A 23,011-nucleotide genomic window follows, 5' to 3' on the forward strand; every position below is an offset into this window, starting at 1 on the left:
AGCTCCCGGTGGTTTCTTACCAATCCTCTCAGTGGTAGCCAAACCTGTTAACATGTCTTCCCTGTGGATAACGGCTAATGGCTCATATTCATACGCACATACACACAGATGCAAAAACACACTTTTGCACATGCATGTGCAAACACACAGCCAAACGCACGTAGACATGCCTGTGGAGGTGCTTGTGGAAATGCGCAGCTGTGCACTCACAGTGTACAGATAAACGTGTTTACATGCAGGCACAAATAGATGCACACAGTTTGCAGAGATATACAGAAATGTAAATACACTGTATGTTCTTTTTCCAGATATATATGTGACAAACGCACAACCCGGACCACATTTTTCACTGTATCACTGCTGAGGTGTTGTCTGAGATAATCACTTCACCTCATGTCTGCTTACCGAAGAACTGTGACAGAACTTTGAAGTTTCCAGACGTGAAAGTGTGTAACTGAAGAAACAGATGCATGACAGCTGAGTGAGTTCTTCCTATGCTGAAGGAAATGAGGATATCTACCTGTAATTACAAGATTTTAGACGTGATTTTTACATCCTAATTATACTTTTAGACTCTGACACAAAAAATCTTTATCTATAGGTTAGAGCAGCTGGTGATGTGTTGTCATTTTCTGGCTTGTTTGAACTTATTGCTACGAAATCTGAGGTGCTTCTCTGGTTTGTGCGGCTCTGGAAGTCCTGAAAGTAGGAGAAGATCTGGACTCGAAAGTTAACATCATGAATTTGATTTGATTCAATGTCTTGTGGGCTTTTCTTGTGAATTTTGACTTTATACATGAAGTTGAAGGAGTATCGATTTCTGATTTTTTTTTTCTTTTTTGTAGTATGACCCCCAAGATATCAACATGAGATACAGAGAAGATTGTTGCGTACTTTGAGCAGCCCAGTGATTCCTGCCGTGTAGCCTGAGTTCATTATGAATGAAATTAAAATGTTTAAATGAACTCTCAGGTATACAGGAGCCCATTCAAAATACCCCATTGTTCTACTTCTTCATCTTCATATTTCTAATTACAGTGTTCAGTCACGGTGGACTGTAGCTGCTGAAAGGCCATGACAATGAATGCTATCAATGAGCATCAGGCCAAGCAGTGAAGGACCGTACCACCTCGTATGCATCGCTGTCTAAAGCCATATGCGATAGCAGTCTGCAGTTTAAATAGACTGTCAGTTTGATGAGGCTCACTTGTTTGAAACAGAATGATTGAGTTTAGGAAGTGGCTGTCATGCTGCTCACACTTTAATTATGTAAAATATGTAAGAAAATCTTCTAGTTAGGAGGGTAGGGGCAGAACTTTCATGCATGTGGCCGTTTTCATTAGACTGAAGTTTCCAGTTGTTTGCTTTCATTCTTACTTGCTGCTCAGGTTTACACACCAAAATCACGTGGTTAGGTCACAGTTTCTACAATTCTACAATTTCATTTAGCGGATGCTTTTCTCCAAAGCGACGTACAACACAAGCAAGAATTCAGACATAAGGAAATTTGATTTAAAGTATGATCCTTTCACAGCATGTTTGAAGCTTCTCCTCTAATTTTTTTTGGGTTATCACAGTGATGAGTCCCACCCCATCTCGTACATGATTGGCGGGCTTTAAAGGAGTAACAAAGAAGCAATGATTACATTTACGATACGTCATGACCAAACAGAACAGCACAAGAACACATTGCCTTTGAAACATCATCTAGACTGCTGTTTAGCTGAGGATGGAATTTTTGTGAAACATGGTCTGTTGACAAAACAAAACATCTCCTGATAAACTTCTACTATTAAATCAGAATTCAACTTGGAGTCAGAATTCAGATTCTGGCAAATCATGTAGTAGAGGACGAGTCCAACAGAAAATAACATGCCATGTTTTACCTCACTGAGGTGTAAAAAGCTGGTTTTCCTCTCCAAATTGCAAAGAGATGCAAAGCAGTTCTTCAGAGCACATTCTGTTGCATAGTGTGAAAAACAGTCAACAGGCAACAAGAAAACAGTTTTGCCTCTATTTAAACCTACACTGGGTAATTAATTTTCTATGAACCCAAACTATAACTGTTTCTCAGTGTGCTGTGGTGACTTGCACGCTAGCCATTTCAAAAAATTAAAAGCTAATTCACTTCTTCCACTGGGATCAAACTGTCAACCCTGCAATTAGTATGCAACCTAATCTACCACCTGAGCCTCAGCCATCACGATGCTAATCTAGTCAGCGCTCCTAATTTATGGTTATCTCTGGAGCGGTCGTAAACACGTGTTCTTTTTACACCTAGGAGAGAAAAACCGCTAGACAGACAAACTATGACGGACCAGCAGGTCTGTGACACATTTTGGCTTGACATTGTGATGCAGAATTTCTGGTCTCGGTTGGTCAAATGAGGCTTTATGTGACATATTTTTAGCTGTACGTCTTAAATGAAGCAGGTTTTGGGTGTGCAATTAACTATAAGAGCACCAAACAAGCAATAAAACCTGCAGATCATCACATAAAAGAAACGTAATGGTGCCCAGTCACAGCAGAACTCCTACTTCATATCTAGATTATATTTGTTATTTTTGAAGAATATCAACCAGCTTTGCACTGTGATTGGCAAGATGAATGTGCAAAATAAAGGATTCCCCATCCTAAATCTGTATAGCCAATACCAAGCAGGACAAAAATGCATACGTGAGGACAGAGAGGAGGAGATATTTGAATGTGTGGAGGAAAGAAAGGATGCTGGAAAGATGTAAGGAGGGAAGGAGCGAGGGAAAGAGAGAAAGAGAAGACCAGTGTTGCTGCTAGTATCTTGGTTATTTATAGTTTAAATGTCCTGGCTCTTTTTGCCTGAATTCATTGTCTGCCCCTCTCTGTCTCTTTCCTCCTCTCCCCTCTAGCCTCTCTGTCTCTCCCTCTCTCCTCTCCTCCATATCCCCCCTCCCACGCCCGACCTCCACATCTATCTCCCTCTTTTCTGTCTTTATTCTTTCCGTTCCCCGTCTCTTGGGTTGACTTCGCCTCTGCCCTCTCTCCCTCCTCTCCATCGCCATCGTTGTTTTTCCTTTTTTTTTTTTTTATCCTTTCCCTCCCCTCCCTTCGCCTTCATCTCGCCGCTCTTTCATTAGATATTGGGTCAGTGCTCCCTGCTCAGCTCACCCCCACCACCACCCTCCTCACCCTTCTCCACCCTTCCCTCCCCCCCTCAACCCTCACCGATGCCTCTCACTGGTGTGCCGTTTCTTTAGTAATGTTACACAACGGCCATCACAGACACACTGGGGGGCATGGAGTGGTAGTGGGGTGAAAGAGAGAGCGAGCTGGATGATGGGGAGGAAAGACAAGGGGATGGGAGACATGAAGGGGAAAACGGGGAGAGAGAGAGAGAGAGAGGGAAAAAAAAACGAGAACTTGTTGTTCATTGGTCATTGACCCACTATCTTGCCTGGACCCGCAGTGCCGTCAGTCAACCTTGGTGAGCTAATGGCTGATTGTGACCCATTTACTCTTGTGTTTTCCACTGAAGCGTACATATATTTTAATGTGGTTTAATGTGTGACATTGTGACCAAGATCAGTTTTCCATTCAACATTTCGGTCCGTCAAACAATTTCAGACGTTCATGCACGCGAGCCAACACATGGCTTTTCGTTTCGAGTTGCCATATAGCAGCTACGACCCATTCCGTGTGCTCAAAACAAGACCTCTGCTTCAATCATTTATTAGATCAATTGGCTTCTGCATTTGATTTGCACTGACTTTTTAAAACAAGACAATACTTCAGGATATATGAGGAGGTTTATTTCAACATTTTGAACATTTGCAGAAATGCATAAAAACTGATGACTATTCTGTCTTTTAAAAAATGATTCTTCAAAGATTTTTAGTGTGACTCAAGACTTTATTTTAGGTTTTGAGCAATCTTCTGAGTCAGACTATCTCAGTACCACAAGTTTCTCTTTTGAGCCAAAAGAAATGGCCAAACAACACTGTATGTGTGTGATTACCTTTTCAGTAAGACGTATCGGATGATACTGATGACATTCTGCCAGTAAAACTATTGAGGATCAGCCAACGTTTTGCTGCAACATTTAAAGTCACCACGCTTTGCTCTCCCCCCTACCAAAACAGCAATTTTGGGTCCTGTGGTTTGCAGGGTGGGGTCAGGTACAGGCTAACATCTCAGGCTCTTTGACGTGTTCCTCGAGTGGTTCCTTGTCAAGCGTGTTTCAGGTGTGTGGTCAAAGTAACGCCCACATGACTGCAGAGATGATCAGTGCTATTCTCCACACCTGTGGTTGTAATGTTGTCACTTATTGGTGTATATGCTCCCAGCTTCCAGTATCTGACTTCTGAAATGCTCAGATTGTTCTGGTCAGTCCTGATGCAGGTGAGCAGATTTTAATATTACCTTTAATCCTTTATGGACCAGACATGTGAATTTTTTTTTACCACATCTATTGCTACTGTTTTTCAGTCCTGCTAAATCTCAGCTAAAGCAGTGTTTTTATATTTCAAAAAAACACTTCGAAAACTCTGTTTTCTGCATGAGGAGCTGCTTTTTTTTCAAGTGAAGCAAGTCAAAGAAAGGTTTCTGCTACAACAGCTGTCACTGGTATACTTTGATATCGAATAAAACTTAAACACTTGATTATTGTCGGGCACGTTCTGTAGCTTCTTTTGTCTTTGCTCTCTAAGTGAATTTGTTGAAGTAGATTTGAGATGAACATCAGACATAATATCTTTGGAAAGGTTAGTCACAATGAATATTTTTCATGCACAGTATGTTTCCTGTCTGGCTGTGAAAATTTAACTGAGTTTTGACTGTAAAAAAAGATCAATTTTTGACAAATATTAACCTCACGCAGGACCTTTTCCTCGTCTCTGATGTCCCGCCCCTGTGGAGAGGGCTTTGGCTTGGTTCTGCTCAATGTCCTTGTCTGTTTCTCGAAGGCACAATGTGTCTGAAATGTAGAGGTAAATTACTGTGATGCACAGTGAATATTTTGTCCCAACCTCACCACAGAAATTACAGCACTGGTCAGTTATTTGAGGGGGTTAAAGAACAGCTGTTTCCATAGGCAGCCTCTTGTGGTCATGTGAAGAAGTGCGTTAAATATCTCGGGTGACTGGTGTTGTCACTGTCGCTCCTTTGAGACACGGATGCGACTTGTCACTCTGGTAACCAAGAAAATGGAGAAGACATTTTTTGCAGACATGACAGGACGTATCAACCCAAACTTTCCGAAACAAGTGGTTTTGTACCAAGTCTTGTGATTGACTTATGCAGACGCCACATCCACCTTCTCCAAAAGCGGAATTTTTAAACCCTCTCATTTGCAAACACTGCTGTTGTTTTGGGAGAATCCACCTGTTCTGTCATTTAGGTGTGAGGATGTATTTCACCTCCCCTTGTGTAATAGATGTAAAATGATTATAATGTAGTTTAAAAATATTAAAAACATGTTTGAAGCGGAAGCAATTTTAAGTAGTTTAAAAATATTAAAAACATGTTTGAAGCGGAAGCAATTTTAAGTTAAGTATGTAATTTTGTAGGAAAGAGTTCATTTTAAAAACAGTTAAAATCGTATTTACAATGTGTTAAATGTTAAAAATGATTATTTTTGGTTGTCATTTGTCAGTAGATGTTATTTCGGTGATCGTTAGGTCATGTCTAGATTTTGCGGTCGTCTGCACTTCCTGTTTTTGCCAGTAGGGGGAGTTTGTTGCCGCGGCTTGCCATTACAATATTGAATGAAAGCCAGCAACAAGTGTGTTTCTTTCGTTCATCTTTTTCCCCCTTCTGCAGCACGCTGTGTAGGGGTGTTACACTTGCAGCTGATGGAATTTAAGATGGAATTTTTCTGCATGGCTCATCCTTCCATCCATCCTGCAGTTTTGCTTTTAGCCTTTGAAACTTTGGGTCCCTCTGTCAAAGATACAAAAGTTTCTGTTAGTCACGTGGAAATCCCAAAGTTTTAATAGAAATACATATAAAGTGACTCTCATGTCACTTACAATAATTCTAGTGGATGTAACTGTTGCAGCATCTTGACTGCAATATGTCACTCATCACATTTTTTTTTAATCCCAGAGCTGTCCAATCCATTTCCCCCCTGCACACACAACTGACACACTATGTGCAATAAGGAACTGAATCTTGCACTGGACGGCACTTTACCACTCATCCTACTGCTCATGTGCACTAATTCTGTTTACATATTCATATTTTTGAGGATTTTTTGTTTTATTTTATTTGTATATAGTGTGTGATGTGTTTTCTATTTTTTTTTTATCTATAGCTGGGAGTCACCAATCGAAATGTCGCTGTGTGGAAACACAATGACCACTAAGATTCTTGATTAGCACTGGTAACTTTCTGTAACAAGCTAAAAATGGAACATATGTGGCTTTTTCATATAATGGGGAACAAATATGACATTTTCAGTGAAATGTTATCTTTAAAAAAAAAAAAAATTATTTTACAGGTTTGTATCCTAATCTGACATCCTGAGGCTCCGCTGCCCAACATGCTGTAATACAGAGGATTTTTGGAGGATGCAATGTAGAGCTGCAGAATGAGGGCAGGTAGCTGTTCCACATATAGCAGCCTGGTGTAATTTTGTACAGGACCAAACATCTGTTGCCTCGTTTATCAATGAGCTTTGCAGAGATGCTATCAGCTCTGTGAGTCTCTTACATTTCTGTCACCCTTCTGTCTCTCATATATCTCGTGTCTGCCTCTTTCCCTGTCCTCTCTCCATCTTTTTATTGCCTCGTTCTCCTCCTATTCTCTCTGTCTTTTCCTCTCCACCAAAGGAATTCATCAGGGCGGGAGGGAGAGGAAAACACTGCAGAAAGTTTTACCAAACAAAACTAGGATAGAGCAGTGGAGGGACCCGAGAGAGCGCTGAGGGATTTCTCAAAAGGGGGACAGTGTGGTTGTTTGCAGGTGGTTGCTGTTGCTCCCCATTAAAGCATGAATTGTTTATTAACTGTAACTGTTTAATGGCCTGACACTTTAGCGGTTCCATCTGCAAATTTACTTTAATGTGTGTGCACGCACAGATGAGGGTTTATGGTCTGCAATCAGTCGCAGACTTCTTTTATCCATGCGACTGTGCTCTTCCTCCACTATCTCCTTATATATCTTTTCTTAATTTGGTAATTTTCTGTTCTTGTTAAAAGTTATTTTTATTAGTTTTTTTTACTATTACGTTTCCACACAATCTAAATACAACTATTCTGTCATAAACTCTACTTTTATGCCAGAATTGAGTAATAAAGAGACCACTGAGTGCATTAATTTAAGGGCTTAGTTAAACTAGAATTTACAACTGAAGCATTTTTAAATAAAATCGCTATATTTAAATTTAATTGCCCACATCACTGGAATTTCTTGCTGAGATGCATTAAGTCTCTGTGGTGCTTTTGGTTGAAGTTAGACGTTGGTATACGTATTTGCATCACCTTCACACCTTTGGCTGAGAAAACGGAGAGCTTGCAAGCGCAAAATAGAGAACGCTATCATCTCAGTGGTGTCGCACCATCCAATTTCACATTAACCAGCTCTGCAGGAGTGGAAACAGCCCCATGAAAGAGATGCTGTTGGTTTGAAATGAGTAGTGAGACAGGAGGTGTATTGTTAAAAACACATTCCCTTGAATTAGAAGTACTCACTTACTGCCTGATTGGTAATACGAGTGCAGCAACATCATCAGTGAATTTGGTACTTTCTAGTGTGACCGTGAACACAGATCTTAATTGTGGCTCTGTTTTCACCACTTACATCCTTTCACAGCCAAATTGCTGTGCCTGTTTTGGGGAAAAGTGAGGTGGCTTAATTTAATGTGTTCTGAGAATCTGCAGCCCTTGTTCAAGGCGAGCATGCACTCACCAACTTGTAACACTCCTGTTCTGAGAGCGCTAAATGCTGGTGACACGGTGCAAGTCCTACTTTTAACAGCTGGGCTGCAGCTGCTCTACAGCTCTGTCCCAAAAAACCCTTTGCTGTTTTTTCACCTCTCGGAAATGATGTGAATATGTCCCATAGCAAATCGGATTTTCTATGTAGAATTAAAGGTGATGTTCATGCCGAGCTGAAGCAGGAAAAATTAACGAGAGGAGATGTCGGCAACTGTTGTACCAACTGTTTTAATGCTGCAGATAAGGAATGCACGATGGAAATGTAGCAGCCACATTATCAGTGATGCAGGCGTGCTGCTCTGCTGAATTACTCGCTGAGGTTACGTTAGCTTGTAAGATTTCATTTTTGTCTTAGTTGTTTAACTTTAACCATGCTGTTAGCAGAATCTATTGATATTTCTGAAGTAAATATGTGATATAATCCAGCGTTTTTCGTAGTCGTTATGATCATTCTTACAGTCGTGTTGGCTAAAGGGAATGGTCTGACATTTTCTTAAATGCACTTACTAGGTTTCTTAGGAGAAATTAAAAAAAAAAGGCTGTTTGCATGGTTGATATGAAAATTAACAGCGAGTTACTTTAACACAGCAAATCCAGGTAACAAATCCACCTACATGCACCTCCAGAGCTCACTAACATATTTAATAACACTTGTTTAGCTTGTTTAATTACTAGAGAGGTCAGGTTGGGGTTTTGCTGTGGTTTATGTATCAGACTTGGTCAGGTGCAATCAAGGGTGTCAGTTTGTTTTTAAAAGTGGGGGGGGGGGGGGATGGAGACCACAGCACTTTGAGAAAATGTTGAAGAACGGCGGCAAAATGCCACAAGCTGGGCTCGAACTCACAACCACCACACCAAAGACGGAGGATGAAGCTGTTAAGGTATCGGTACATGCTGGTAGAAGGGTCTGTGGGCCGCTATAGTACTAATTCTCCCGGGCCGAAATTTTGCCCCTGCACGCCTCTGGTCGGAGCTTCCACTTGGCACGGGCGCAAATTTAGCATCTGCGCATTTGTTTTTTGTTTTTTTTAACCTCACGAAGGTGTGCTGCGTGTCTGTGCAACTCTCGGCCGAGTGCGGATGGTGCGTTCAGGAGCGTCGGAATTTTCTATACTACTGAAAATAACTGGGATTACAACGGCTTACATGTGAAGAATTTGAATGTGTTGGAGACAAAATTACCCCTGACAAAAAGTGAGGGGGGGACACGTCCCCACCGTCCCCACCTAAACTGACGCCTATGGGTGCAATGACGTCTGCCGCACTAGTTGCTTATTGAGCCTCTCCAGAGTGATCCAGCATCACAACCGAAACCTGCACAACATTTAAACATCCCCTGTGACTCATATTCTTACCAGATCTGTACACTGTCAGCTTTGGATGAAAGCGTGAACATTGGTTTTGGATGCATCAGACCACCTGCCTCTGGCGCTTCCACTGATCAGCGGCGCTTTACTGTAGCTCAGTCGCTTTAACACTGAGGGAAATTGCAGTGATGAACTCATTTGGACAACAAGAGTGAACACCTGGTTATGGGATGGTCTCTGACCACCTGGCCGTTTTGGTGCCCTCCACCAAACTGCCGTGTTCTGCCAAATGACAATTAACCAGCCATTTGCCACCTTCTGTTTTGTGCCCCATGACAGCACTGCTGCTGTATTCTCCATGCTAAAAAAACAATAAAAAATCTAACTCGGAGGCTTTTCCCCAGCAGTAGACCCCAGCAGTTCTCTTTCTTCTGTCACAAATACACATCAAACTAATTTATGTGTTGTGTGTGAATACATGTGCCCGGCTGCTGATAGGAAAAGTAATTGCTTACTCTAAATTAGTTAGAGCAAATAGGGTGAGAATCTAATTCCACATTTATTACAATTATCTTTAATAGGTCTTTCTATTGTCGAACGTGCTCTGAAATTGTGCGGAAATGAATTGGGCTGTGCGGGTTCAAAGATTAAAATGAAATACAGCTCACAGTGAAGTCGTTTAATGAAGTGAATGCTTTTTCTGTCGCCTCTGTTCTCTGCCTCATGGAGTGGAACCCGTCTTCTCCATCAAACTTTTATTCCTCAAATGCGTGAGGAGTTCATTTTGGATATTATATTTACTGAATCGGTTTTGTTTAATGGACTTATTCGCAAACTTTTTCCAGTAACACCAAATCAATAGACCCGGATGTACAACAAGACAAGCTGAATGCCAAAGTAAACAAAACTGCAAAAGAAAAAATAAATACTTTATGTCACACAGATAAGGCTAAATTTGGCCTTATACTTTGATTCTAAGAGGGCAAAAAGAGGATTTTTTTTCTCCTCTGACCTGAGGTTTCCACCTTTTCATGGTCTATAACAGATTAAGTCATGAATAACGCTCTGATTAACTCTCATTTTGTTTTCTTTACTCGGAGTCACGACTTGAACTCTAAAATGTAGAATAAGGATACTGAATTTGTATACAAGAGTTACAGTATCTTTGCAAATGCTGAAATGCTTTGATGTACTACTTGCACAGCTGCGCCGAAAAAAAGTTTCTTGTTGCTGCGTTTTGTGATTTTATCCTTTTAACTAGTTCTGATTGGCTTGTCGGGGTAAAAAGGAGCTGTCCTACTGCCACAAAATGAGTTCCAGAAGAATGAATGCTGAAACAGACTCATAGGAATTCAGAGAAATTAGCTGCTTCTTTTATATCTGTATTATTTGGATCACCTGCGATACCATAGCTGATACTGCTGTGAGTCTGCCTATCCATCTGTGTGTGTGTCCTCACGGCAAAATTTGATCCTGGAAAGACCTACTATAGTGGGGAAATAAAACAAGCGCGTTTCTGAATTCTTCTGGCAGCGTTTCTATGTCTGACTGAGTTTCAGTGCTATGTCATATGTGTGTGGGATACTTTACAGGTGGGTAGCTGTGATGAAAATGAAGACATGTTGATAGACATTGGTGTGATCCCACTGCAGCATGGGTTCTTGTTAGCCACGTTAGTGACATGACTATGGATGGCAACGTCGGTCTGCCGGTCTAAAACCGTTCCATCTTTACAGCTGACTGACTGGAGTTGGATGAAACAGTCAGGTGTGTGCATCAGCTGCACTGTGAGCTCCTGCAAACCCTTTGTTACATTAGCATTCTTCACGGTGTTGGTTTCTACAGATATTTATGTGTATCAGCTGAGGCATAATTCCAGCGTTTATCCAAAGGTGTGCCATAAGAGCACAGTGCAAACAAACCTTTACCTCGACTTAACTTTAAGAGATAATAATTAAGAAGTGAAATCCTCAAAATACTATAATAACAGAATAATTGTTATATTGTTGCGTTAAACAAAATGTAATCAGTTAATAATCCTACTTTATGTATAAAGTAGTCTTATATTTCTCCTTTCTGATTTCTGTAAAAGGCTATGAAATATTTGAATTTGAACACATTGTTTGAGTGCATTTATCCAGTGCAAGACAATTTGACCTATAAAATAATGGAATTAATTTTCCAACATGAAAGGGGGTTCAGAGTGATCAGTGTTAAAAATTTTAAAACAAGGTTGTTGTTCTTCTTTTATCCTGATCTACATCAGAGACCATATCTTATTATACAGGATACTACTAAGATGTTTTACTTTCAACTAATACTTGAAATCCAAGTATTTTTTTCACATAAAATATTTACTGCTAAATGTATGACAAAGAAAGCTAAAGTTTTGGGGCAGGGATATTTTCGTTTAACATTTATTTATTGATGGAGGCCTGACAGCATTATTCAAGCATATTTAAAAATGCAAAACTGTTTGGCAGAAGCGTGTGCTGACAGAGGACTCAGTTACCCAGAAATTAAAGCTGGCTGAGAAAACTGGTTTCCAATGTGCCTTAAAAGCATGACGCTTCTCCTCCAACTAGAACACAACAAGTCCTTGAAAACCTCATAAGGGTTGAGTGTCCAAAGGTTAAATGTTGTTCAATGGTTTCCTGCAAGATTTTGTAGAATCCTATGTCTTCATATTGGAGAATGTGTCCAAAACACAGGTTCAGTTTTTAACCAGCCAAATAAATTCAGAGTCATGCTTTACTTTTACAGTTCTTCTGTGTTCATCACTGACGCTGGAAGGTTGGAGCAGGAGAGGAGCATGTTCAGTGCAGCTGAGGAGCCCGCAGAACACAAAGCAGTGTTTACAAAAGCATGAGAGGAGGGTGCCAGGTGCTCCTGGATGAATTTACATTAAAAGATCAAGAAAAGAAGGAAACACGTTCTCCACGCATCGCACTTGTAATCCACCGAGCTGAGCTGATAGCCAGCTTTGCCGTGCAACACGTCTCCTTTGAGGTCTCTGATGTTCATCCACCTTTGCAGCTGAGGGATTACTTTAATGGCACTTTAGCATACAGATAGACTGAGCCACAATTAGCATAAGGAATAAAGACACTATGCCAGGCATTTGCATAACACCCAGAGCTGGTTCAGAGGAGGGCATTTCTACTTCACGTCTCTCGTTCTGAAACACACTGTATCTCACTGAGTGGGTTAGGATGTTAATACTTCATAAAAGCATGTCTCCTGGTGTTTCATCACACTACATTAACTTATCCTTAAGAGCTAAGAGGTCAGCCAATAAGCAGGCTTCTGATTGGCTTGTGACAGCAGGGTGGGTCGCCAGGGTCTCATCTTATTGATATAAATCACCGGCTGGGGACACAATGGCCCCTCTTGCTGCGAACGTAAGTGGGTGACGGAGCCGTCCTGACCCCCGAGGTGCAGGTTGGTCTCAGAATAATAGTATCTGTTCCATGTTTAAGCAGAATGTATAATTTAACAGGGGCAATTTGGAAGAGCGACACTTCATTATGATGACTTGTCGAGAGGAAGCAGGAGGAGGAGGAGGAGGAGGAGGACAGTGGAGTTTCTTAGACGGGTATTTCACAGCAGCCAACAAAGGCGTTGTTTTGTTCTAAGCAAAAGATCAGTTGATGTCAGTGCGGCTGAAAAAAAAACAGCTATTTTAGCAACTGAAATCTCATAGATGTACAACAGTGCTGACAACAGTTGAGCATTTCTACAGTATGCATGTAAAGAGCTTAAATGAATGTTAAGCAGATTTATTTGCTTGCACAGGTTGTCTTGCTAACCTACAGTTTCACTTTATAAGGTACACTCGCGCAGTCCGGTTCTGTTAATGAGAGATTTTATGTTCTGCTATAAAAATCTACATTTATAATGAATATTAAAGGGTTTTTTGACAATGTCATGGAGTTGTAAATTATATCTTAGCACTGTTCCTGTGTTGTACTGACCTGCACGTTATTCAGAGGTGCAGGTGTATCTCATAAAGTGGCCACTGGGCGTATATGTCATGTGCTTAACCCATAAATCAGGCAAATGAAATACGCCGCGCAGCTTTCTTCTCTGTCGAGACAATAAAGCGCCTTCTTCATCTGAATTGCAGGAGGCATAAAGGAAGAAAGTGAGAGGAGTAGAGGAGGAGTGGAGGGCTGAGCCGCCAGCTCAGTTCAAATGGGAATCTGGTCTTTGGGGTGCAGGCGCATGTATGTATGTGAGAGACAGATAGGAGAGAGAGTGTGAGAGAGGGAGGCTTGTGTGTGAGAGCGATAGGAGAGAGAAGGAAGGGAAAATGCAATTCCAGATTACATGTGCTTGTGGTGCAGCGTGGGTGGGCATGTGTTGGAACGAGTGAGGGAGCGTGTGAAAGGGAGAGAGAAAGAGCAGCGATGGTGGAAAGAGAATGGATATGATGGAGTTTCTGCATAGCCGTGTGTGTGTGCCTGTGTGTGATTTGATGTGTTTGGCATATCGCGGGATACTCACATGAAGACACTAGAGCTCCAAACAGTAAATTAAAACCGAAACGCAAACAGAAAGGAGTATTTTTTATTAAAGTTGAGGGAGTGATGGTACCCATGGAGCAGCGTCTTCGCTGAATCTTCGACTTTGTACATCACCTAGCAACCACAGTGGACACCATTTTGAACGTTTTATGATACCATATGTATGTGTACATTAGACATGGAGAGGGAAAGCAGAGATAACACGCTCAGACTCACACAAAAATGCAAAGAAAAGCATGAGTAGACCTGAAGACATCTTCCAATATAGTGTTGTCTTGACAATCTGCAGTGACTGAATGAATACAGCTGAGTTTTTAATTTTTTTTTTCACGTAACATAAAGCAGGAGTAGGCATCTGTGACATCCTTTTATGCTAAAAGTGGTGCAAAGACAAAATTCAACACGATGGTAAAGGAAAACGTGAAAGTGAATGAAGTCCTGGATGATTATAAATGCCACATTTTGTGGCCAGTATCTTTGTTTTCATTCCTCGTACCTCGTGTAGCGTCGCTGACCCAGTTTCAGTTTCACAGAGGAGATTTTAAATTCTTTTTGTTTCCTCTGTCAACAGCACACAGATCCAAAAAACACCTGCTCTAATTAGCTGTAATGTCTAAACTCAAACCGCTCCAACAGTTGTGTAGCGGGTCCCTGCTTTGAAAAGCCACAAAGGTGAGAATGATCAGGACTACCTGTCAGAAGTGTCAGTGTCCTACAGATAGGACTCTTTCACCTAATAAAATACTGTCAAAGAAGGAAAACTGTAGTCCCAGCTGATGTTATTTAGCAGATATTCACTCAGATGCCATCACCATCAAGCACTAAAAGCCAGAATATTCGGTTTATGGGCGACACCATCAAAACACAAAGAGAATATGATCTAAAAGGAAAATGATGTAACTTAATAAACCATCTTTTTGTAATAAAAACTACAATTCTGTCTCCTGGAAATGACTTTTATATGACACAATTGTTTCCCAACTGACTGGACTACATTCAGACTAACCAGGAGGTCGTTGGGGTGGATGATGGACGTATAAAGCTCTTGACTCTCAGACCAAAGTAACGTTTAATCAAAAAACTTTTTGCCTCTTTTCCTCTGTCATGTTACAGAATGTTTTCTCAAGGACTAAATTTGTCTCTCCGCTGCCTCTCCCTCCTCTTCCACACCAGTTTCTCTTGCTCATCATTCAACGTCCACCTGTTTTGAGTCTCTGTAACCTTAAAGTGCCCTCTTTAGTTTCTCCTCCTCCTCAGCGTTTTGTCGCTCCCTCTCTCCACCCTCTGTCTTTCATGTCTGATTTCTCATCCCAGCCCTCTTGTCTTTTCACCTCCATCTTCCTTTTGTTCTTATTGGTCAAGTCTTGTTGCTGTGGTTCGGGAAAGATTGGGTTTATTGTCGCCGTGGACTTTTTCTGAGCCAGATCACAGTTGTTTTGTTACCTAAGTGTTGACGGGTCGAATTATGAGACATAAAAAGTCTGGATAATGCTGCAAACACTACAATAATATGGATAATGTAGTGCAGCATTGGATATTCTGTCCCAAAAAGAAATAATACAAACAGCCTGAAGACAACTACAACTTGCTAGATGCTGCAAATGAATATTGCTTCATATCTTGATAGACAATTCATTCCACTCAGTTGTGTGATTTTGTTTTTCAAAACATAGTTGCTGTTGTAATTTGGTTGTATTCAAATGTAATTTGTTGAAAACATGCAAATCCTGCTGCTTCATTCACTGCATAGCCAATTATATCACCTAAGAGACCTCTACTCATCAACACCTTCAACACTTTGTTACTACGACTCTAACCCTCTTGAGTGCACGCAGCACGATTCAAATGTATTTAACTTTGTAGTACCACTCGCATTTGCACAACAAACAATTACAGTAAGAAAGAGGGACAAAGGGACATTCGAACGTGAGGCTATTTCTCCCAAAAGCCCACACTGCTGTCTCTCATCACGGTCCTTTTAGGAACCGAACACAATCTCAACACGCAGCTCTACACACACGGTTCACACCGATATTATGAAATGATGAAAGCATTTTACAGGATGCTGAAAGGTTTCCGTGCCACTTCCTGGTGAAATATCTTCTTTAATGTTTCTATCAAAGTCTACCTGATGAAAAACACTTTGTTCGTCTGAGTGTTTGCTGAGGTGTATTAAAGATATGTAAATATGAAAAAGGCTGTTGTTAGAGTCCTGTCATCACTTTTTTCCTCACTTTTATGTGTTGGGCTTTGGTATGGAGTTGTTCTTTTCTCTGTAGTCATGACGAAAATACAGAATCTCAATGTTTTAGCAGTAAGTGCTCTCATCGCGATGAGAGAGACGGCCAGAGGGAGGCGATTGACAACAGGGCTGATGCTACAGTATGTGAATGTGTGTGTGTGTGCCTGAAAGTGTGAGACATATGTGTGTGTGTGTGTGTGTGTTTGTGCGTGCGTAACCGATGCCCATTTGAAAGTCGGGCACTAGTCTTTCGTCCTTCAATCGCCAATTAACAAGGGGCCATTTAATTGCAGTGGTTTGGGAGGGCATACAATTACCACTGGAGCTGAACCAAGTGAAACACACACACACACACACACACACACACACAATCTCTCTTAATGAGCGGCACTATCAGCTCCCCTTTCTTCCTCTCTATCATTTGCCTTTTGCTCCCTCTCTCCTCCTGCCTTCTCCTCACCCTCCCACCTGCATCTTTGATGCGTTACGTTAAACTCCTCCCATCTTCTTCTTCTCTCGTCGGTCACTTTCTGTCCCATGTTGTGTTTCCTTCAAAGCTTTTGCCTAAATCCTCTTCCTCTTCTTACCGTCTTTGTCTCAAATGCTGCATCTAACCTACTTCTCCTCTTCCCTTTTCTCCATATTTTTTTTTCCCTCTCTTGGTTCCTCTCTCCCCTTTCCCAATTTCTTCAATCTCATCTCTGATTCTGCTTCATCTTGTCCTTCCGTATCGCATGTCTTTTTCCTCATGATTTCAATTTTTACTGCAGTCATGTGACAGATTGACATTTAACTGGAGACAAATACACATGTGCCTATGCAATATTGGGTTTTATTATTTTTGCTACAAATGGGTAATTTTCTCCTGTTTATTCTAATGTCATAACTGTGTCTTTCTTTCTTTCTCATGCAGGTTCTTTTAAAGGCATGTGTAAGCAGATAGATCACTTTCCTGAGGATGCCGACTACGAGGCGGATGCTTCAGAGTACTTTCTACGTGAGTCTCTCCTTTCATACATACATATTTCTCTGCACATCTTCACCCACTTATGTGTTTTGTATTTCATAGTCGGCTTGTATTTATCCTTGGAGCTCCCTTTTTGAACACCATATCTAAAGTGTTTAGCATATAGGGCAACATAACTTGTTTTTGTAATAGTAACAGAGTAATTTAAGATGATTTTATGACTGGAATCCAGAGTCCCAGTATGTAAACAGCATCCCCACATCATTAAACTGCTGTGGAGATAAGCATCTGCAGAGAATTCTAAGGTTTCCAAAGACATCACATCTTGAGAAATATGTAGAAAACAAGTGTGACATAAAATGACTGAAATGTTAACACTTCATCAATCTACAGAAAAGACAGAACTAGGAAAAATCAGGCTTTACCAATAAAGAGAAAAGGAAAAGCAAAAGTGCTTGGGTGAAGACAAGGAGTGGCTTAAACTGAAGTGGAGGATAAACTGGAGAGTGGAGTGTAAAGTTAGAGGAGGAGGGGTAAGAGGTGCAAGTTGAAGGATGAGAAGGAGGTCACTGATGTGGAAGAGAAGAAGGAGGGAATGGCAGCAGAAAGAGTGATGAAGTCTTTGAGAAGACACATTCTGGGAGGTGAAAGAGGACAGGAGGAAGGGTATCAGAGGGAAGCAAAGGACTAGGAGAAGGGAAGGTTGTGGAGGTGAAGGACAAGGAGTAGGGTACCAGTGCAGTGCTGTCGCTCTCCCAGCGGCTTGCCAATTAGGACACTTTCTTCTATAAATACTCCAGGCTCTGCTAAGTGGGTCACACCTCTCCCTCTTCTCCTTCCTTCCTTCCATCCATCCCTCGCCTCCTCCCTCTTGCTTTCCATCCATCTGTATGTCCATCTCCACTGAGGCCTTCACGCCTGTCTGACAGCTGGTGGATGGAGGCCGTGGGGTGGAGCGGGAGATGGTGGGGAACAGGACAGAGAGGGAACGGAAGTTGTTGTCAGGTCCACTCAAGTGTTGTTTAGAGAGTTTGTTAAAGTTTTTAATCTCGCTGGTTAGAAGACGGATACACTAGATATACAAATGCTGGCTTTCTTTGCGACTCCTCAGTGTAATATTTTTAAGAATGTTTTTTGCAGCCATTTGGGTGAAATTCCAATCCAAATCATTGAGCCAAAATCCCAAACAGAGATAAGACACTGACGAATTGCTGTGGATCTTTTGCAATCTTGCTTTTAAGTGGAAGATTGAAGCTACTATTCATTCTGAATTTATGATGTGGGATAAAGTTTTTGTCTGTAGCATACCTAATTTCAATTTGGCTTCAAAAGCCGCCTTGTGCAGGAATGCACTGCTCCCAGCGCTCCTGCCACGCTTGGAATGTTCCCTGAATGTCCTGTTCTGTAAGGGCGTCAAACACCATCTCATGCAGGCTGGATCTCCTCCAGCGTGTCTAAATGACGACCCTTCAACTTCGCAGAAAAGGGAGAAATTACCAGAGTCAAATCTAGCAATTAGGGTTGGTGAGGAGGGATGATTTTGTTGGTGCAGCCAAAATCTTGTGAGCGGACACGTTGTCATTGCACCAAAGTTCAGGTCTCTTCTCTGCATGCTCTCACTCAGACAACTCAGGACATGACAGTAGAACTTGTCATTGACAGTCTGACCCTGGGGAAAGAATTCACGATGCACAATGCCGTGAATGTCAGAGAAAAAGACAAGCAGGCTCCTGGTGCACCCCTGACCTGATGTGCTTTCACTGTGGCTCTTCCACTGCAAAGACTACAGTTTGGTTTTTGGGTCACAGACATTGACGCAACTCCTGTCACCAGTGATGATCCTGGTCTTGAAGGTTGGCACATCATGGGCCTGTTGACAGAGGTTGTTCCAGACAGAAGGAAATCATGGAATCACAAATGCACACCTGAAAGACAAAATTCAAGCCCAGATGTTGATCACATTATGTCCTGCAGAGGCTCTCAAGTGTTACTGCTCACATCTGCTGCACACGTATGATCATGGCGCACTTTGTTTACACACACCTCGCATAGTGATCTGCACACTGGGATGACTTAGCCTGGATTTCTTCCTCTCCATTATCTGTGTCTATACTTAAGACTACACATGGTCGACAACTTTCAGTTCCACCAGGATTGTTGTGTTAGTCTTTGTTTGAAGCGCTACCATTAACAAGCCCAAACCAACAATATGTCAGTTCCCACTAGATCAGTATGCCAGTGATTTTCCTTAATTTTCTAAAATGGCTCAGCTGGTCGTGAAAACGTTTGAGAAACAGTGCATTTATATTCAGCAGTGGATTGCATGTGGTGTCTCGACAAAAAAAAAAAGTTTGTCTAGCAACGCTTATTGCCATGTAGAAAACAGTTTCTCCTGGGTTGCACATGCACAAAGTTATATTTGGCTGTTTTTTTAAATTAGGTTTTCATTCATTAAGGTCAGATTCAAGTGGCTTTGGTGGATAGCTATGAACAGCATGGATTTGATGTGTATAGGCAACACTTCTGTGTCAGGTCCCTAATTGTATGTGACTGTGACCATCTTGCACTCCTTCTGTTCCTGCTCTGTTTGCTTTCCGAGCACTTCTTGTGAACTGCAGGATTTAATTATTATAAATGCCCTAACGCACTGACTCTTTTACTCTCTGCTTTTGATTTTCTGTAATCTTCAGTGATAGGGGGATCAAAGCCCATTCTACTGTTGCACTCACTGCACTCTGAGTAACAGTGTCAGTTAAATTACTGCAACAACAATGTAAAGAGTGGATGATGACACCTTTTGACAGATGGATATGATGCAACATTTGTTTATCAAGGCAGGATTTTTTTTTCCCTCTTTTACTGTGCTTCACATTGTCATGCACATTCCCATCAGGAAGCTTCTGTGCAGCCGAGTTGTTCAGTTGGACTGGGTGGATGCCTTGTTGTACAGCCGCTAGGAAATGAGACATCATTCCTCTTCAAACACCTTATGTTTCCTCTACTATTCCCAGACCACCTCTGCCACCTTGAATTTCAATCATGCTTTTTTAAAGTGAGAAGCAGGAGATATAAAAAAAAAAAGATTCTTGGGGGGACTCAGTGAGATCCTAGTGTTTGTTGACTACTGGGTTCCTGATACCCTCTCTACAATGATGAATGTACATCCTCAAACAGCAGTTATTGCAGGGAAATCCATCCTGAATCATACAGCACAGGAAGCCTAATCAGTGATGCATGCCTTTGACAGTCGTCATACCTAATCTAAAAAATAGGTCATTTATCAGTGCTTCCCAGTTCCTTCTTCACAGTCTGTAGAAATAGGGTGAGCGTGTGCAAGATACTTACAGTATGTGTAGACAGGATGAAGTCATGCCCACATTCATGATTACCTTAGTATAATACCCCTGACCTAAGAGTGACAGTCAAATGCTTACAAGTGCACTGCAAAGAAACCCATCTTCATTCATCCTCTGCTTTACCTTATTAACAGCAGAGTGCTGTGTGTTGATGTTAGGAAGGAGAAAGCAAACAGCATCTGTTGTCTTTAACTAAGATGAACTACGTGGGACAAAATGAGCAGCAATGGACAACAGCTGCTGAGACGTTACTGACCGTGTGTCCACAAAACAGTGTCATGCAGGAGTTGTTTCTAGTCTATGGGATTTCTCTAGATTTGCATTTTTAACTGCTTCAGAACTGAATTGAGTGTTTTCAGATCCACATGTTCAGCTCATTTCTAGAGGAGACAGTCAGAAATGTCACAATTCTTCAACAGTACTAACATTTAGACCACTTGTAAGAACTGAAACAGCAGTAGACCAATATTAAATCAAGGATGGAAGTCATCATTCATTTTGGACTCTTTACACACTCTGTCTCTCTACCATTCCCTCTCTCTTTCCCCAAGGGCCTTTTCGATCTCTCTCCCTCAGTCTCTTGCTCTCTGAGCTGTCTCACCCCGCCTCCCCCACCAACCCTCCTCTCTCTGGGTGAATTCGTACATGGTTATGTAAGAGAGAGCAGTCAGCCTTCGTTCTGCAGCAGTTGTACTATCAGCTACAGCCACAGAGAGAGAGAGAGCACAGAGCCACCACCCCAATCCTTCACTACAGCATAATATAGAGGACAGAGCTATGATTTACCTTGTTGGTGTACACATCTAAAACCGGAGGGCAGAACTATCAGTGCAGAAATCCCACAATCTCTCATTTTGAGTTGAATGCAAAATATTTCGTGTTTTAGGTCAGATTTTCCCTTGGTCTCCTCTGGATCAGGTCTCTCATTTTTAAAAAATAATTTATCCAATTCAGTTCAAATCAATTTTATTTCTATAGCACAGATTCACAACATATGTCATCTCACACCATAGTAAGGTACAGACCTTATGAAACAGAGAACAGAAAACTCAACAATCCAAAGTTGCCTTTAGAGTGGGGAAAAAAAACCCTAGAAAAGGGAGGGGGGAAAACAACTTCACAGAACCAGGCTCGGGGAAGGCGGCCATCTGCCCCGACCGGTTGGGTGATGTGAGGATGCATGAGTAATTTAGCTCCATTTTGGACAGGATGCAACATTCTTGAAACCATGAAGACAGTCACTGTGTGGAGTGGAGTGCAACTGAAGCTGCACCTGAAGTCACAAGCTCTCCTGAAAGCAAAAAATACACAATGACCTAACTTTCACATCAGCCTGCTGAGGCTCTGTGATGTCCTACATAAAACAGTTCTTCATGTACAGCCTGCTGTCCATCGTGTCTTTTCCACTGTCTATTATTGCAAATGAACTCCTGCTATCTTTGAAACCAGAGCTTATATTTGCTTTATCACAGATGTCAGTGTCAGTGTGTCTCTTGATGTCATTAGATTGTATTTACATGTACATTTACTGTTCCAAAAAAACAGAGGAAAATAAGATTGTGACTAATAATATTTATTCAGAAATGGTATAAGATTTTACAACTGAAAAGGTGTTGAGTTTACAACGCATGAATGTGTGTTGAATGGCAGGCTTGTGCTTGAGTAACATTGGAAGTTTGTGTATTGCTGGTTTAAGTTTAATCTTGTCACGTATATTATTCACAAATTTCAGATGGGTTACTACAACTGCTGTGTGCTTGCAGAGTTGGAAACTGCGAGAAGGGAAAGGGTGTGAAGTATATAACACACAGTGTGTGAGTATGTGCAAGTGTGTGAGCAAGTGTGTGAAGTGTCTGTGTGTGTTGTGTCATGCATGGAGCTGATGAATGGGATTAGATATGGCCAACAGCTCAGCACTGGCCATAACTGGCTTGAGCAGGGTGCAGTTACACACACACACACACACACACACACACACACACACACACACACACACACACACACACACACACACACACACACACACACACACACACACACACACGTTGTACTTGTATATTTGTGGGAACCCTCAGTGAAAAAATATCCTTGTTCTTTACATCAAACATCAACCAATCTCAAACTTCAACTCTATTAGCAAGAAAAGCACACTGAGAGCACAGTACTCTGTCAAGGCTGCTCAGTCGTTGTATGATTTATGACGGATAAGTCTGCAGTAGAATTGTAATCATGTGATTGCCAGCAGTCAGCTGATGCAGTGTTCACTTGTTGTCATAGTTACAGTGATGCCATGCTGCTATCTCGCAATGATACAGAAGCCTTTAACAAATCCATAGATCCAGACTATAAGCCGCATCACTGCTGAATTCTGTTGAGGCTGTCCTTGTGTCATTTCTGACCTTCCCTGAAGATTTCATCCAAATCCGTTATTTCGTTATTGAGTAATGTTGCTAACAGACAGACAAACAGACAGACGTATGCCGATAGTCGCATAACTCCGCCACTTTTTTTTTTACTGGGCAGCAAACATGTTTATTTCTTTTGTAAAGCTGGACATTGTAACATGGGTATCTATGGAGATTGACTCACTATGGGAGTAGGTTGGGACTTAAAACCCAGTCTTCTGGTTGAAAGCCCTTTGATTTTTGACTCCTCCATCCTCCTTATGAACATTTTGTTGTTATCCTATGATGTAAAACAAAG

At 41.5% G+C, this 23,011-nt stretch overlaps 1 protein-coding gene across 1 annotated transcript in view; it reads left to right on the plus strand.

The window, feature by feature from the left end:
- Window positions 1–23,011, plus strand: part of LOC110962114 (voltage-dependent calcium channel gamma-2 subunit-like) — a 65,597-nt gene that overhangs the window by 27,556 nt on the left and 15,030 nt on the right. The window contains exon 2 of the mRNA XM_022210008.2: window positions 16,899–16,982. Within this exon, the coding sequence (XP_022065700.1) occupies window positions 16,899–16,982 (84 nt within the window). The remainder of the gene's footprint in view (window positions 1–16,898; window positions 16,983–23,011) is intronic.

The sequence above is a fragment of the Acanthochromis polyacanthus genome, chromosome 3, assembly GCF_021347895.1.
Source record: "Acanthochromis polyacanthus isolate Apoly-LR-REF ecotype Palm Island chromosome 3, KAUST_Apoly_ChrSc, whole genome shotgun sequence".
Classification (NCBI taxonomy): Eukaryota; Metazoa; Chordata; class Actinopteri; family Pomacentridae; genus Acanthochromis; species Acanthochromis polyacanthus.